Source organism: Muscardinus avellanarius, assembly GCF_963383645.1.
Source record: "Muscardinus avellanarius genome assembly, chromosome: 10".
Taxonomy (NCBI): domain Eukaryota; kingdom Metazoa; phylum Chordata; class Mammalia; order Rodentia; family Gliridae; genus Muscardinus; species Muscardinus avellanarius.
In genome coordinates this window covers 45,156,517-45,174,947 of record NC_137796.1, presented here as the reverse complement: position 1 = coordinate 45,174,947, position 18,431 = coordinate 45,156,517, and the positions used below count along the sequence as shown (strand labels likewise).

General features: G+C 44.8%; 1 protein-coding gene across 1 annotated transcript in view; it reads right to left on the bottom strand.

Annotated features, from left to right (window-relative positions):
* Positions 1–11,273, bottom strand: part of GPATCH1 (G-patch domain containing 1) — a gene marked incomplete at both ends in the record, with an annotated part of 62,317 nt that extends 51,044 nt beyond the window's left edge. Inside the window, 2 exons of the mRNA XM_080702071.1 lie at positions 241–375; positions 11,201–11,273. Coding sequence (XP_080558197.1) covers positions 241–375; positions 11,201–11,273 — 208 coding nt within the window. The remainder of the gene's footprint in view (positions 1–240; positions 376–11,200) is intronic.
* Between the last annotated feature and the right edge of the window lie 7,158 nt (positions 11,274–18,431).

Here is an 18,431-nt window from a genome sequence, read left to right as displayed (position 1 = left end):
ATGGAAAGGAAATTATGATGATTTAATCATCTGTGGTTATTATGTATTCATTTTTTACAAAGTAGAAGAAAATTCTTTCGCCTTCAGGTTTCAGTCAATGAGTAACATGCAAGTTAACTCTGGAAACATTCTATTCCAAGAACGCAAAAGACTACAATGTATGAGCCAGGAGGGGAGAATTCTTATATATTACAATCATTTGCTTTAGTAATGTAATAGTTGTAAGTAGGAAAATCATACCTTCTTTTGAGCCAACAGTATTGAAGTACCCAGCAGAGAAACCTCCACTAAAGGCGCCATGAAATCGTTTATATCTTCCTTTTTCATCTCTGACAGTCTGATCCTGAAGAGGAATTGGTTTCTTTGGTCTTTCACCTGGGGGGTGATGGAGAGGAAGAGATGGTGAATTAGAAAGAATTTCAGGAAAATGTCATTCTTTAAACAATGTATTGGTCACTTCTTATAACTTCATATTTAATAATTTCTTTTTGCAGTACTGGGGGAACCCAGGGGGAACCCAGGGGGAATTGTATCTCTGAGCTATACCCCCAGCCCTAGTTTTTAGTTTTTTGAAACAGGGTGTCACTGAACTGCAAAGGGCCTAAGTAGCTGAGGCTGTCGGCCAACTGAGATCCTCCAGTCTCAGCCTCCCGAATGCTGGGATTACAAGCGTGTGCCACCATGCCCAACTCAATTTTTTTTTTTTTTTGTAGTACTGGCAATTGAACCCAGGGGCACTTTACCTTTGAGCTATATCCCTAGCCCTATTTTTTATTCTTATTCTAAAACAGGGTCTCACTAACTTGCAGAGGGCCTCACTAAGTAGCTAAGGCTAGCTGAGAATCTGTGATCCTCCTGTCTCAGCCTCCCAAATACTGGGATTACAAGTGTGTGCCATCATGCCCGGCCAAATATAATCGTTTTAATTAAACTATTTTGAGACTTTACTGATAAGTTGGGTCCCTCCCCTACCCCAAGTGATCTCGCAGCGGGAACAGGAGGCGGAACCCTGGAAGCCAGAAGCAGAGATATCACAAGACTACAGGTGCCACAAGACATACTTGAGATGGTAAGACTACAGATGTCTTGAGAGAATCGGCCGATCAGGACTATGCTCAACTCTCCAGACATGCGTGGCCCATCGGTCTATTCCCCCACGGCCGGCTGACTCCCCAGAGGGTGCCAGATTGGGTCCAATAAAAGCAGAGATCTCTGATAACCCGATTGGTGTTTTTACTCCCTCCTAAACTCCCTAACTCTATTTTCAACCTTTCATTTACTAGTTTATACGGTCCAGAAAACAATATATTTTATCAAGCTTATGTTAGAAATATGTTGTAGCAAAAATGTCCTGTTTACCCCCTAAATTACACTACAAAAACAAATTATATGGGGGAGGTTGCAAATAGATGGGACTGAAATCTCCTGGCAATGAGCTGGATACAGTGGCACATTCCTGTACGACCACTGACTTAGGAGGCTGAGGCAGGAGGCTGGCACTAAGTGAGATGTTACCTCAAAATCAAGACTAAACAGACGGCTGTGATAATCCAGGCTTGTAATCGCTGCATTTGGGAAGCTGAGACAGGAGGATCACAGGTTTGCAGCCAGCCTCAGCTACTTACTGAGGCCTTCCACAACTTAGTGAGACCCTATTTCAAAATAAAGACTTAAAAAATCGGGCTGGGGATGTAGCTCAGAGGTAGAATGCCCCCCCCCAAGTTCAATCTCCAACACCACACACACACACACACACACACACACACACACACACACATCAAAACTAAAAAAGAGCTGGGTGTGGTGGTGCACACTTGTAATCCCAGCATTAGGGAGGCTGAGACCTGGAGGATTGTGGTTCGTGGACAGCCTCACAAACTTAGTGAGGCCCTCTGCAACTCAGTGAGACCTGGTTTCAAAATAAAGAATAAAAAACAGGGCAGGGGGTGTAGCTCAGAGATCAAATGCCCCTGAGTTCCATCCCCAGACCCGCAAACAAACAAACAAACACACACACAAAAAAAAACTTAAAAGAGCTGGGGATGTAGCTCAATGGTAGAGCATCACAGGTACAATCCCCTAGTACTGCAAAAGGAAACAAAGAAAAGAAGAGAAGAGAAGAGAAGAGAAGAGAAGAGAAGAGAAGAGAAGAGAAGAAGAGAAATCTGCTGGCAGTAGAAAGGAAGAGAAATCTGCTGGCAGTGAAGGCAGTCAAATGCTGTAGTAACACCACAGTGTGCAGAGATATAAGCCAGAAAGAGTGCTTCTCTACCTCCTCCAGAACTCCTACAATCCCATGCCAGACTCCAGAATATTTCCTTTGGTATTGCATGTTTTCCTCCAAATCTTGAGTTTCCTTAATTTCTATGAACCTACTTTTTCTTTAGATAGTGGGTTTTGTTTTGTTATGTTTTGTTTGTGATACTGGGGATAGAGTCCAGGGGCATTCTGTCTCTGAGCTACACCCCCAGCCCTATTTTTTTTTTTATTCTTTATTTTGAAACAGGGTCTCACTGAGTTGCAAAGGGCCTCACTAAGTAGCTGAGGCTGTCTGTGAACTGCTATCCTTCTGATTTAGCCTCCCAAATGCTGAGATGACAAGCGTGCACCACCAAATTGGGCAGATTGTGTTCTTTAAACGTATTCATTTTCCAACTTTATTGAAAAGGGTTAGGCTGTCAGGTATGGTGGCACACGCTTGTAATTCTAGTACTTGGGAGGCTGAGACAAAAGGATCACAGATTTTCAGCCAGCCTCTGCAACTTAGTGAGGCCCTCTGCAACTTAATGAGACCTTGTTTCAAAATAAAGACTAAAATATCAGGTTGGGAGTAGAATGACCTTTGATTCAATCCCCAGCACAAAAAAGAAAGAGAAAGAAAGAAAGAAAGAAAGAAAGAAAGAAAGAAAGAAAGAAAGAAAGAAAGAAAGAAAGAAAGAAAGAAAGGAGGAAGGAGGGAGGGAGAGAAAGAGGGAAGGAAGGAAGGAAGGAAAGAAGGAAAGGGTTGGGCTGTTATATCACACAAGCTAAAGAGATTTAGTAGTACTTTTTTTTTTTTTTTTTTTTTTTTGGTGGTACTGGGGGTGGAACCCAGGGGCATTCTACCTCCAAGCTACACTCCCTGCACTATTTTTTATTCTTTATTTTGAAACAGGGTCTCACTAAGTTGTGGAGAGCTTCACTAAGTAGCTGAGGCTGTCCGCGAACTGAAATCCTCTAGTCTCAGGCTCCCTAATGCTGGGATTACAAGCGTGCGCCACCACACCCGGTTTAGTATTAGTAGTATTTTTTAGATTAACCTAAAAATTCTTACGTTTACAGTTTCAAGTTCTATGACACAAATTATCGCCTAACTATATCACCTCCAATTCAAAATTCTGAATTTATTTAAAATCTAAAACCAGGTGTGGTGGCACATGCTTGCAATCCCAGTACTTGGGAGGCTGAGATGAGAGAATCACAAATTTGTGGCCAGCCTCAGCTACTTGGTGAGGCCCTCCGTAATTTAGTAAAACGGTTTCAAAATAAAAAATAAAGCCCATATATAATCCCAGTATGTGGGAGGCTGAGACAATATGGCAAGTTCAGTTACTTAGGCCCCTCTACAACTTAGTAAAACCCTGTTTCAAAATAAAATAAAGACTAAAATAGGGGTGGGGGTGTTGCTCAGAGGTAGAATGCACCTGAGTTCAATACCTAGTACAAAAAAAAAAGTTATTTTCAAAGATTCAGGACCAAAAGTGGATTTAGTGGCCTAGTTAGGAATAGTGGTGGTGCATGCTTGTTATCCCCACGCTTGGGAGGCTGAGACAGGAGGATCGCACAGATTCGAAGCCAGCCGTAGCTACTTAGTGAGGCTCTCAGCAACTTAGTGAGACCCTGTTTCCAAATTAAATATAAAATAGGTATGAGAGTATACCCCAGAGGTAGAAAGTCTCTTGGTTCCACCCCCAGTACCACAAAAAAAAAAAAGAAAGAAAGAAAAAAAAGAATATGGGGGTGCAGGCTTGTAAACCCAGAATTTGGGAAGTTGAAACAGGAGGATCACGGTTCTTGGAAAACCTCAGCTACTTAGTGAGGCCCTTTGCAACTCAGTGAGACCCTGTTTCAAAATAAAGAATAAAAAAAATAGGGCTAGGAGTGTAGCTCGAAGGTAGAATGCCTCTGGGTTCCATCCCCAGTACTGCAAAAAAGAAAGAAAGAAAAAAGAAAGAAAAGAAAGAAAGAAAGAAAGAAAGAAAGAAAGAAAGAAAGAAAGAAAGAAAGGAGGGAAGGAGGGAGGGAGGGAGGGAGGGAGGGAGAGAGGGAGGGAGGGAGAATATGGGGTTAAGAATTATAGTTCTCTAGACTTTAAAGAAAACTCCATCATCCCTGGTGCTAAACTTTGGTTAACATAACCTCTCTGTGCCTCAACTCATCATCTGCAAAATGTGAAGGACATTAATAGCAATAGCTATTTCATAGAGTGCTCAGATTTAAAGACCAGGAGATCTCAGTTTAAATCTCTCTACTCTACTGCTTACTAGTTTTGTGGTCTTGGGCAAATTACTTAGTCTCTCTAAGCCTCTACAACTGCAAAGTTAGGGTAATAATGGATCCCATCTTTGCAGGGTAGTAATGATAATTAAATATCACGTGTAAACTGATGAGCACAATGCATGACCATAGCAAAGTGCAGTTGCTATCAGCTACAAGGTCGTTTGTGTGTTGAGTGTGTGCATGTGTACATGTGTGTATAGTACTGAGGATCGAACCCAGGGTAATTCTATCTCCAAGCTATACTCCCAGCCCTATTTTATTCTTTTTATTTTGAAACAGGGTCTTACTAAGTTGCTGAGAGCCTCACTACATTGTAGAGGCTGGCTGTGAACGTGCAATCTCCTCTCTCAGCCTCTCAAGTACTGGGATTACAGGTATGCACCACCATGCCCAGCTACAGTGTGTATGTGTGTGTGTGTGTTTATGTGTTGTGTGTGTGTGTGTGTGTCTGTCTGTCTGTCTGTCTGCATGTGTGTTTTACTGGGGATTTATCCTTGGGTCATTCTACCTCTGAGTTATACCCCCAGCCCTACTTTTATTCTTTCTTTTGAAGCAGATCTCACCCAATTGCAGAGGGCCTCACTAAGTAGCTGAGGCTGGCCACAAACCCGTGATCCTCCTGTCTCTGCCTCCCAAGTACTGGGATTGCAAGTGTGTGCCACCATGCTTGGCTGTGTGTGTGTGTGTGTGTGTGTGTGTGTGTGTGTGTGTGTGTGTGTATGTTACTGGGGATTGAACCCAAGGGTGTTCTACCTCTGAACTATACCCCAGCCCTATTTTATTCTTTATTTTGAAACAATCTCACTTAATTGCCGAGAGCCTCATGCTGTTGAGGTTGGCTGCAAACCTGCAAGCCTCCTGTCTCAGTGTCCCAAGTACTGGGATTACAAGTGTGTGTTACTATACCTGGCTTACAATGTTTTTACTCTAAAGAACCAAATTACAACTTGGACCCCCATCCCCACTCCCACTCACTCAGGTTGGGATACAGCATTCAGGGGTTCTGTATTGACTTCTCCCGGATGGTGCTCTAATCCCTGGATTCTGGGGCTCTACATTCCCTTAATTCTTGTCTTCTCCACTGGACTAAGTGCTACTGGCCCACAGGACCGGATAGAAACGGGGCACCTCCTACTATCAGACTCTTACATCCTCATTTGTTCTTTTTTCCTCAGTATTTTTTGCTGGATGTAATAATAATTTTCTCTAACTCCCCTAACAGTATTTTCCAACAAAATGCCGTATAAAAGATGGTGCTTATTCCTGGACAGCACTGGCTCATCCCGCCCTCCATTGTAGCCACAGTCTGGCCAATCATGTTGATGGGCCTGGGTCTCCAAGGCACCCTGATGGACTTCACTCCAGAGGAAATCTACACACTCGCCGCAGGGTTTTTGGGAATCCTCTCTCTAGAACCGAGTCCGCCTTTTCCTACCCCTTCCCCTTATAATCTGTCACCCCCATGACACCAGGAACTAGGCAAAACGATAGGACGCCTGATTCCCACGCAGTATCAAAGAGGGGGAATGATAGAGGGGCCAGATCAGTTCTCTAAGGGAGCTCCCACCCAGAGTCGAGCTCTGCCACCCCATCCCTGCCCCCATACTTAGTTTTAGTTTCCTGGAAAGGTCCAACCCCTTCTCAGAAGCCAAACAAACTGCCCCCATGACACTTCTGTCAACCAATGAGTTTAAAGGCCATACGACCCTCCAATGGAACACGACATCCAGTCCAGTTAGCCAATGGCAAAGCACCAACTCAGCCTAAAACTGTATTTAACCCCAAGCACAGCCCCGCGCTCAAGCGCGCATGCTCTCTCTCTCTCTCTCTCTCTCTCTCTCTCTCTCTCTCTCTCTCTCTCTCTCTCTCTCTCTCTCTCTCTCTCTCTCTCTCTCTCTCTCTCACACCGCTTCTCCTTTTGACCCTGCTGCCTGAATAAATCTCTTGGCTAAAAAAAAAAAAAAAAAAAAAAAACCCTGGACCACCCAAAATCCAAGATTTTCACCATTTCTTAGAGATACAGTGTACACACTCCATTACTGCATGTGCCTCTAGCATGACTGTTGGCTCATTCTGAGCTTCTGAACCTCTTTGGGAAGATGTCCTAGGTGCTGGAGGATGATCAGTAGCATCCCTGGAATACAACACTAGATGCCAATAGCAGCTTCCCCTCATAAGCGTGACATCCAAAAATGTCTCCAGACACTGCCAAGTAAGCACTTGAGAACACTTGGGCTGAGGTGAGGACAGGTCCTGCTAGGGCAAGATACAATTCTTACTCTGCTCTGGAAGTGCTCCTGATCTGGAAGAGGAGATAAGATCTGCAGACGACCAAATGGGACCTGTGGCGACAAAAAGGGCCAACCAGTGTGGCCGATTAGGTCCCACAGGGCTCCCGAGAAGGCGCCACATGATGGGAAAACTTCAGAAAGGAGGTAGCATTTTAGCCAGGCCCTGCTGTAATTACTGCTAGGAATAATAACTAATCCCTTCTTGATCAGGGAATGATAAATGAAGTGATGAGGTATAATAAATGAACTAAGTGTCCTGATAGGACACTATTAAGTAACTGCCCTGAGGGCCACAGTTAATAAGCACAGAGCTGAACCAGATCTCAACTGTCTCCAGACCAGGGATACCACCCACACTGTCCTTCCTTCCTTACTCCCTGACTAAAAGTTCACTGAAGGCCTTGCATTGGAAGCAGCCCAGTTCCAGATCCTGAAGTAAAAAAAAACAAACAAAGGGGCCAGCAGAGGAGACCTGTATGACAATGTGAAGAAGCTTCCAACAATGTAAAGGACCACAACATAAGCCACCTTTAGAAAAGAGCAGAATTTTGTTTTTCCCAGTACTGGATATTGAACCCAGGCAAAGTTCAGCACTGGCTTGGTAAGTGCTCTACCAGTATGCTACATTCTTGGCTCCTTTAAAAAAATTTTTTTTTGAGACAGGGTCTTGCCAAATTAATGAGACTGCCAAAAACTTGCCATCTTCTTGTCTCAGCCTTCTGAGTAGCTGAGATTACACCCCTACACCACCACACCTGGCATGAGCCACCATGAGCAGGATTTTAATAGCTACAATAAAGACCTAATTCCTAACAGAAGTATTAACTCCCATTAGCAAAGAGGAGGTATAAAAAGGGAATGGTGGACTGGGAGTATAGCTCAGTAGAAGAGTGTATGTTTAGTATGCACAAGGCCCTGGATTCAATCACCAGCACCAAAATACAAAACAAAATAATGTCAGGTGTCTCCAGGAAGTGGTCCATTTGCCAAGTACAGTGGCAGATGCTACAGTCCCAACTACTCAGGAAGCTGAAGCAGGAGGATAGAAATCTAAGGCCAGAGCTGGGCAAGGTAGTGCATGCCTGTAATCCCAGTACTTGGGAGGCTGAGATGGGAGGAGTGTAAGTTCTTGGACAGCCTCAGCTACTTAGTGAGGCCCTCAGCAACTTAGTGAGACTCTTTTTCAAATTAAGATTAAAGTCGGGTATGGTGACGCACACTTGTAATCCCCGCTCTTGGGAGGCTGAGATAGGAGGATCGCACAGGTTTGAAGCCAGCCTCAGCTACTTAGTGAGGCTCTCAGCAACTTACCGAGATCCTGTTTCCAGATAAAATATAATATGGGTCTGGGAGTGTAGCCTGGAAGTAGAAGGCCCCTGGGTTACATCCCCAGTACCACCAAAACAAAACATGAAAACAAACAACAACAACAAAATTAAGAATAAAAATAGGGCTGGGGATATAGCTCAGAGGTAGAATGCCCCTGGGTTCAATCCCCAGTACCGCATAAAACAAAAAGAAAGTAAGAAAGTAAGAAAGTAAGAAAGAAAGGAAGAAGAAAAGAAAGAAAGGAAGAAAGAAAGAAAGAAAAGAAAGAAAGGAAGGAAGAAAGAAAGAAAGAAAGAAAGAAAGAAAGAAAGAAAGAATGAATGAATTGAGGCCAGCCTGGGCACCTTGGCGAGATTCTATCTCAAAATAAAACATGTAGAAACAAAAAAGAAAGCTAGACATGGTAGTACATGCCTGTAATCCCAGTACTTGGGAAGCTGAGAAGGGGGATTGCAGGTTTGAGGATAGCCTCAGCAATGTAGTAAGACTCTCAGCAACCTGGCAAGACCCTGTTAAAAAACAAAAAGTAAACAGAGCTGGGGATGTAGCTCAGAGGTAGAACATCCTGGGTTCAATTCCCATTATGGGAATGAATAAAGAAAGGGAATGAATCCAGTTTGACCAGAAGAGGGGGGGGGGGATGTTAAGATGGAACCAGAAAGGCAGATGTCACACAGGACATCAAATATGGTGCTTTCAGGTCTACGGTGTGTCCTGTGGGTGATGGAAACCATTGATAATTTTAAGTGTGAGAGTCACAGCATCAAGGAGGAAGAAAATAGCCCTTAAATTAATGTGAGTACAGATGAGCTAAAGATGAGAATTGCAGACCCAAGGGAAAGTGTCTAAGGAAAGAGGAAGTAAGGACGGGTACCCCTTCCTTCTAGGTCAGTCACTGTCACTAAGCTCCTGCCAATTCTTAACCAATTCTGTCAGGACCAGCAACTTTAATTAAGGTGTAGAGTTCATCCTTTCCCAATGTTTGCCTAACCTGTCAGTAAAATTTCAAAGCCTTCTACTAGTAAATCTGGTGAACTCTGTTTATCCAACCCAGACCACTACTTACTACCACCACTGCTAACTCTCCAGTCTAACACCATCATTTCCAGACCTCGTGTGTGTGTGTGTGTGTGTGTGTGTGTGTGTGTGTGTGTGTTAGTGGTACTGGGGATTGAACCCAGGGACATTCTACCCCTTATCTACACCCTCAGCCCTATTTTATTTTTTATTTTGAAACAGGTTCTCACTATGTTGCAGCAGGGTTCACTCAGTTGCTGAGGCTTGCCAAAAACCTGTGATTCTAGCCTGGCATGGTGGCGCATGCTTGCAATCCCAGCATTCGGGAGAATGAGACAGGAAATCACAGTTCACGGACAACCTCAGCTACCTAGCGAGGCCCTTCACAACTGAGTAAGACCCTGTTTCAAAAATAAAAACACTAAAAAATAGGGCTGTGGGTGTAGCTCAGAGGTACAATGGGTTCCATCCCCAGTACTGCAAAAAAGGAAGAAACAAAACAAAACCTGTGATTCTCTTATTCTCTTGTCTCAGCCTCCCAAGTATTTTTGTTTTTTGTTTTTTCAGTACAGAGGCATTCTACCTCTGAGCTACACCCTAGCCCTATTTTTTATTCTTTACATTGAAACCAGGTCTCACTGAGTTGCAAAGGGCCTCATGAAGTAGCTGAGTCTGTCCTTGAACCACAATCCTCCAGTCTCTGCCTCCCAAATGCTGGGTACAAGTGTGTACCACCATGCCCAGCTCCAGACCATTTACTAATACAAACCTTGGTGCTTTACTCTTGCCCACCCCCAACCAGACTATTCTCAAAGGTTGAATAATATTAAATTACACAGCCCTGCCAGGCGTTGTGGCACATGCTTCTAATCTCAGTACTTGGGAGGCTGAGACAGGAGAATCAAAGGTTCCCAGCCAGCCTCAGCTACGTAATGAGTCCCTCTGCAAGTTAGTGAGACCCTGTTTCAAAATAAAGAATAAAAAATAGGCCTGAGGGTGTAGCTCAAAGGCAGAATGCTCCTGGGTTCAATTATCAGTATTGCGCACAAACACACACACACACACACACACACACACACACACACACACAAATAGCCCTTGCTAGACATGGTGGGATATACTTGTAATCCCAGTAGTTGGGAGGCTGAGACAGGATGCCAAATTTGAGGACAGTCTCAGCAAGCAGTGAGATTTTCATCAACCTAGGGAGACCCTGTTCCCAAATAAAAATTAAAATAGGGCTAGGGGTGTAGCTTGGAGGTAGAATGCCCAGGTTCAATTCGCAGTATCACACAACACACACACACACACACACACACACACACACACACACACACACACACACACAATACAGAGCCCTCAAGTCAAGTGCGGTGGCCCATGCCTGTTATCCCAGCTATTCGGGAGGCTAAGGCAGGAAGATCACAAGTCTTAGGCCAGCATGAGCAACTTGGCGAGAACCTGTTTCAAAATGTATTTATTTTTGCAATACTGGGCATTGAACCCTGTATTCTACCTCTGCGCTACACCCTCAGTCCTATTTTTTTATTCTCTATTTTTTAGCAGGGCCTCACTAGGTTGCAGAGGGCCTCACTAAGTAGCTGAGGCAGGCCACGAACCTGTGATCCTCTTGTCTCAGCCTCCCAAGTACTGGGATTACGAGCGTGCGGCACCACACCTGGCTCTGTTTCAAAATTATAAAATACATAAACAGCCCTCCCTTTGTAACCCCCCTCCCCCAGTGATCTCTTAGTATAAGATCCGAAGCCTAGCGTACGGGGCCGACATCATCCGCCAGTCTCCCCGTGCGGTCCGCTCCACCAGCACGGGCCCCGTGTGCTAAGCCGGCTCCCAGGTCTGGGCCTTTCGGGCACCGGCTGTCCCCCGAGTCGCTTTCCCACGGGTCTCAAGGCCAGTGTGTGACCCTCGGGAAGGGCTGCCGGCCAGCCCGCGCACACACAGACCCCCGCACCTCCCGGGGCCTCCCCCAGGGCGGCGGCTGGACCCCGCCGACCGGCCCGCACCTTCCTCCAGAGGCTGCAGGCCGGTCCCATAGCTGACCAGGTCCTCGTCGCTGTCACTGTCCCGCGCCGCCATCCCGCCGCCGGCCGGCCCGCCCCCTACGGCGCCTCGGAGGGCCAAGCGCCTCCGCCCTCCGCTCCGCGAACCCGAGAGGCTCCGGGCCGGCGATTCGGAACGCGCCTGCGCCGCCCCCGCCGCCCGCCCCGCCGCGCGCCCCGGAGGAGACTCGGGCGGGACGCCACGCAGCTGCCCGGCCGCAGGGCGGCTCCTCCGCGATGCGACCCACACCCCAACCCCGGAGCACCGATGAGCGAGAGGGGCGCCCTCACCCCAGCCCCAGCGGCCGAAGTGCCGGGGCCTCCAGGCAGGCCCGCTGTGGCCGCACCTGCTGCTGGAGGTGGCAGGGGATGCCCGATGCAGAAGTGTGTGTAGTGAAAAAAATATATTGAAACACGTACACATACACTGTTTATCTTTTTTTTTTTTTTTTAGATATTGGAAGTGGAACCCAGGGTCATTCTACCTCCGAGCTACACCGCCACGCCAGCCCTATTTTTTTTAGTATGTATGTATGTATGTATGTATGTATGTATGTATTTGGTGGTACTGCGGGTGAAGCCCAGGGGCTTTCTACCTCCGGGCTATACTCTCAGACGTATTTTATATCTTATTTGGAAACAGAGTCTCACTAAGTTGCTGAGAGCCTAAGTAGCTGAGGCTCGCTTGCTTCAAACCTGTGCGATCCTCAGGTCTCGGCCTCCCAAACGCGGGGATTACATAGGCGTGCACCACCACGCCTGACACTATTTTATTTTTATCTTTCACTTTTTTTTTTTTTTTTTTTTTTTTTTTTGCGGTACCAGGAATGGAACCCGGGGGCATTCTACCTCCGAGCTCCACCTGCAGCCCTATTTTTTATTCTTTTTATTTTGAAACAGGGTCTCACTCAGTTGCGAAGGGTCTTGCTAAGTAGCTGAGGCTGTCCGAAAACCGTGATCCTCCGGTCTCTGCCTCCAGAATGCTGGGATTACAAACTTGCTCCACCACCCCGGCCCCCAGCCCTATTTTTTATTCTTTATTTTGAAACGGTCTCACTGAGTTGCAGAGGGCCTCACTAAGTAGTAGCTTAGGCTGTCTTCGATTGTGATTCTCCTGTCTCGGCCTCCCAAATGCTGAGATTATGCGCAACCAAGCCCCACTATCTTTCACTTCTTTTGCATAAGTGGATTCCCCCTCCAGAACTCAGGAAAGGATTCATGACCCTTGGAACTAAGTACGGTGCAGGCAGCTAGGAACAACTCACAGATTTGAGGACAGCCTCAGCAACCTAGTGATATCCTGTTTCAAAACATAAGCTAGGTGTGGTGGCTCAGGCCTGTAAACCTAGTACTTGGGAGGCTGAGACAGGAGGATCACAGTTTCAAGGACAGCTTCAACAAGTACTGAGACTCTCATCAGCCTAGGGAGACCCTGTTTTCAATTAGGGCTGGGGGTGAAGCTTGGAGATAGAATGCCCTGGGGCTCAATCCTCAATACCACAAAATAAGTAAGTAAATAAATAAATAATAAATAAATAAATAGGAGTGGGGGGAGCCAGGTGTAGTGGCACACACTTATAATCTTAGTACTTAGGAGGCTGAGCCAGGTTCACATTCAGACTCAGCTACTTAGTGAGGCCTCAAAGGAAAAAAAAAAAAAAAGTAGGATTGGAGGTATAGCTCCAAGTTAGAATGCCCCTGGTTTAATCTCTAGTACTACCGCCAGAAAAATAATTGCCAAATACATAAGAATATTTCAAAATGACTCCAACCATTTGACCAGCTGCAGGAAAGACCATTCTTTTTTTTTCTTTTTCTTTTTCTTTTTTTCTTTTTTTGGTGGTACTGAGGTTCCTGGAAGCCCTTCTACCTCCGGGCTACACTCCCAGACATATATATACATACACACACACACACATACATATATATGTGTATATATATATATATATATATTTTTTTTTTAATTTGGAAACAGGGTCTCTTAAGCCAGCACAGCTGGCTTCGAACCTGCGTGATCCTCCTGTCTCTGCCTCCCAAGTGCGGGGATTACAAGCGTGCGCCCGGCCAGAAAAGACCCTTCTAGCTGGTCCAGTTGCCTCCTAGAACCATGAAAGATGATAATAAAATGACTGCCTTGTTGCCATGCCTATAATCCTAGTACTTTGGAGGCTGAAACAGAAAGATTGTAGATTTGCGGATAGCCTCAGCAACCTAGTAAGACCCTGTTTCAAAACAAAAAAATAAAAAGGACTGGGGGTATAACTCAGAGGTAGAATACCCCTCGGTGGTAATTTGCCAGGTGTTGTGGTACCTACCTGCAATCCCTAAAATAGAAGGATTAAAAATTCTAGGCCTGCTGGGCGTGGTGGCGCACGCTTGTCGTCCCCTCCCTTGGGAGGCTGAGATGGGAGGATCGCATAGGTTTGAAGCCAGCCTCAGCTGGCTTAAGAGACCCTGTTTCCAAATAAAATATAAAATAAATAGGTCTGGGAGTGTAGCCCAAAGGTAAAAGGTCCCTGAGTTCCATCCCCAGGACCACCTTAAAAAAAAAAATTCTAGGTCAAACCCTGCCAATTTTGCAAGACCTTGTTTCAAAATAGAAAGTGTTGAATATGTAGCTTTGTGGTAAAGTGCCCCTGGGTTCTATTTTTAGTAACCCCTCCCTACACAGGGCATAATATAGGAGCATATATCCACAAATATATTATATGCATATTATATCTCCAATACACTTCTAAAGTAACAATGGTTACCACTGATCAAAGGAAATTTGAATAAAAAGGATATACATATGTACATTGTATCATTTAAATTTTTGTTTTTAGTTACATAGTATTATTTGTTCTAACACTTTTTTTTTTTTTTTTTTTTTTTTTTTTTTTTTTGCGGGTCTGGGGATGGAACCCAGGGGTATTTGGCCTCTGAGCTACACTCACTACCCTATTTTGTATTCTTTATTTTGAAACAGGGTCTCACTAAGTTGTAGAGGGCCTCACTAAGTAGTTGACGCTGGTTGCAAACCTGTGATCCTCTTATCTCAGCCTCCCAAATGCTGGGATTATAAGCATGTGCCACCATGCCTGGCTCCGGCTATATTTTTATTTTGAGGCAGAGTCTCACTAAGTTGCTGAGGCCTCACTAAATTGCCTAGGCTGGCCAAGAATCTGCAATCCTCCTGTCTAGGCATCTCAAGTACTAGGACTACAGGCATGCACCACCACACCCGGCTTTGCCCTTCTGACTTGGGATCATAGAGGTTCAGGATGCAAGGGTCCTTCCAAATCCTCGAAGTTCCCTCAAGGAGCTATCTCCTAGGAGTCTTCAGAAGCAGTGACTGGATGTTTCATCTGAGAAGCTGATCACTTACAACATAATACTCCAGATTCCTGGGAAAGGGAAACTAGAAAGGTGTTTATGCAAAGCAATAACAACCCAAGTACCACATACCCTCCTACTATGGCCTGAATATGGCCCGCTCCTCCCAAACTCAGATTGGAGTGTAATTCCCATTGTGAAGTATTTTGAGGGTGGAAGCAATCCAGTTATGGGTTTTGGAGGTGAGGCCTTTGGAAGGTGATTAGGGTTAGATAAAGGTCATCAGAGCAGAGTCAGTGTGGTTGAAGCTACTAGTGGCTTTGTAAGAAGAAACTGAGGACACAAACACAAGCTTCCTATGTCTTGCTACACGGTACCCTGCACTGCCTAGCAACAACAAGAAGGCCATCACCAGATGTGACCCCTGAACTTGGGACCAGAACTGCTAGTCAAAGTCAACCTTTTTCTTATAACTTATCCAGGCTGTGCTAGTGTGTCATTAACAACAGAAAAAGAACACCTCCCTTTTTTATTCAGGGAAGCAAAAAGATTTTAATTCAGAACCTTATCAGAAAACAACAAATAAAAAGTTGGGCTGGGGAAAAACAACCTAGCTCTTTTTTTCCTTTTCTTTCTTTCTTCCTTCCTTTCTTTCTTTTATTTCCTTTTTTCTTTTATTTATTTATTTATTTATTTATTTATTTATTTATTTTTGGCACTGGGGATGGAACCAGGGGCATTATGAGCTACATCTCCTGCCCTATTTTTTATTCTTTATTTTGAAACAGGGTCTCACTGAGTTGCAGAGGACCTCACTAAGTAGCTGAGGCTATCAGTGAACCGAGATCCTCCTGTCTCAGCCTCCCAAATGCTGGGATTACAAGCATGCGCCACCATGCCCAGCCCTATTTTTTATTTATTTATTTATTTATTTATTTATTTATTTATTTATTTATTTATTTATTTATTTTTGCAGTACTGGGAATGGAACCCAGGAGCATTCTACCTCCAAGCTACACCCCTAGCCCTATTTTTTATTCTTTATTTTGAAACAGGGTCTCAGTGAATTGCAAAGGGCCTCACTAAGTAGTATTTGAGGCTGTCCACGAACCGAGATCCTCCTGTCTCAGCCCCCCAAATGCTGGGATTACAAGCATGTGCCACCACGCCTGGCTGGCTTTTTTTTTTTTTTTTTTTTGGTGGTACTGGGGTTCTTGGAAGTCCTTCTACCTCCGGGCTACACTCCCAGACCTACTTTTACATTTTTATTTGGAAACAGGGTCTCCTAAACCAGCACGCGGCTGGCTTCGAACTTGCGCGATCCTCCTGTCTCTGCCTCCCAAGCACGGGGATTACAAACATGTGCCACCACGCCAGGCTGGCTATTTGTTTCTTAACTTTGAAATGGGGTCTTCTAAGTGGCTGAGAGTCTCAATAAGTTGTTGAGGCTGATCTTGAACCTGTGATCTGTCTGTTTTAGCCTCCCAAGTGCTGGGATTACAGGCATGTGCCACTTATAGACAGTTTCATTGTGGTGTGTGTGTGCACGCGCGTGTGTGTATTGGAGCAGGAGGCATTATACCTCTGAGCTACACCTCCAGCCTGATTTTATTTCTTATTTGAAAAAAGAGTCTCACTAGGTTGCTGAGAGCCTCCCTAAATTGCCAAAGCTGGTTTTGAACCTACAATCCTTCTGTCTCACCTTCCTAAATACTGGGATTACAAGTGTGTGCCACCATGCCCAGCTTCATTTATTATTTTTGTTTTGAAAGGTCTCACTAGGTTACTGAGAGTCTCACTAAGTTGCTGAGGCTGTTCTTGAACCTTCAATCCTCCTGGCTCAGAGAGAGAGAGAGAGAGAGAGAGAGAGAGAGAGAGAGAGAGAATGTGTGTGTGTGTGTGTGTGTGTGTGTGTGTGTGTGTGTGTGTGTGTGTGTGTGTCTTTTGTGGTACTGAGGATTGAACCAGGAGGAATTCTACCTCCAAGCCACATCCATGGCCCAATTTAGTTTAGTTCTTATTTTGAAATAGGATCTTGCTAGGTTGCTAAGAACTTGGCTAAGGTGCCAGGGCTGGCTTTGAAACTGTGATCCTCTTGTATCAGCCTCCCGAATGCTGAGATTACAGGGGTAATCTCACCCAACTTTCATTGTGATTTGTTTTTTTACTAAAATATAACATGAATGAAAATCATAAGCACAGGGTTCTGTGTATTTTCACCTTGTGGCAATAAAGAATTGAAGAAGAAATAGGAAATTTTAGCTAGGCATGGTTGTGCAACATCTGTACTCTTAGTCAGGAGGCTGAGGCAGAAGGATCTCAAATTTGAGGCCATCATGGGCAATTTAGCAAGATCTGTCTCAAAAGCCAGGGTTGGTGGCACATGCCTGTAATCCCAGTACTTGGGAGGCTGAGGCAGGAGATCGCAGATATGAGGACAGCCTCAGCATTTTTTTTTTCTTTGCGGGTCTGAAGATGGAACCCAGGGGCATTTGACCTCTGAGCTACACCCCCTGCCCTTGTTTTTATTCTTTATTTTGAAACCGGGTCTCACTGAGTTGCAGAGGGCCTCATTAAGTAGCTGAGGCTGTCCGCGAACCGCGATCCTCCAGGTCTCAGCCTCCCAAATGCTGAGATTACAAGCATGCGCCACCACACCCAGCAAGCTTCAGCATTTTAGTGAGACTCTCAGTAACCTAGTAAGACCCTATTTCAAAACAAAAATTTAAAAAAGGTCTGGGGGGATAGCTCAGAGGTAGAATGCCTATGGGTTCAATACCCACTACCCCTCCCCCAAATTTAAAAAATAATAAAAGGGGCTGGGGTATAACTTAGTGGCACAACACCCCAGTGTTTAATCCTGAGTATTCTATTATCTGAAGTCTCTCTGGTATCTCGATTACTCCCTAGCTTCTGCATATGAGAGAAAACATATGACCCTTCACTTTTTGTAACCAGATGGTCTCACTTGACATAATGCTCTCCAGGTCCATCCATTTTCCTGAAAATGACATGACTGTCTTCTTTATTGCTGAGTAGAATTCCACTGTATTCATATCCCATGATTTTATAATCCATGCATTTGTTGATGGACACCTAGGTTGGTTCCATAACTTGGCTATTTTGAATTGTGCTGCTAGAAACATGGCTATGCAGTACTTGGGAGGCTGAGATAGGAGGATCGCAGGCTTGTGGCCAGCCTCAGATACCCAGTGAGGCCCTCTGCAATCTTTCCAAAGAGGCTGAAATCAGAGAACTACAGTAACACATAACATACCCATGTTCATAGCAGCACATTTAGTAATAGCCCAAATTTGGAACCACCTAGGGCTCCATCAACAGATGAATAGATTGTAAAATTATGGGAAATACACACAATGGAATTCTTCTCAGCAATAAAGAACAAAATCATATCATTTGCAAGAAGATGGAAAGACCTGGAGAACATTATGTTAAGTGAGGTCAGCCAAGCACAGAAAGAGAAGGGACGTATGTTTCCTCTAATATGCCCAAACTAGGGAGTATTAAGAATACCAGAGGGACTCCAGATAATGGAGGGGAAACGAGTAAAGCTAGAATGGAAGGATAGGAGAGGAAGAAGGCTGAGGTTGATCAATGCAGGAGCTATATTTGAATATGTGTAAAAGTACGAATGTAGCATGGTTAACCTGGACACTCATTGTTGGGAAGGGGGAAGGGAAGTGTGTGTTGGGGGGGAGGGCACCAAGCACAGTCTGAATGTTTGCCATTTTTATTTTCTTTCCTTTTTTTTTCTTTCTTTTTTTTTTTTTTTTTTTTTTGCGGGTCTAGGGATGGAACCCAGGGGCATTTGACCTCCAAGCTACACCCTCTGCCCTATTTTTTATTCTTTAGTTTGAAA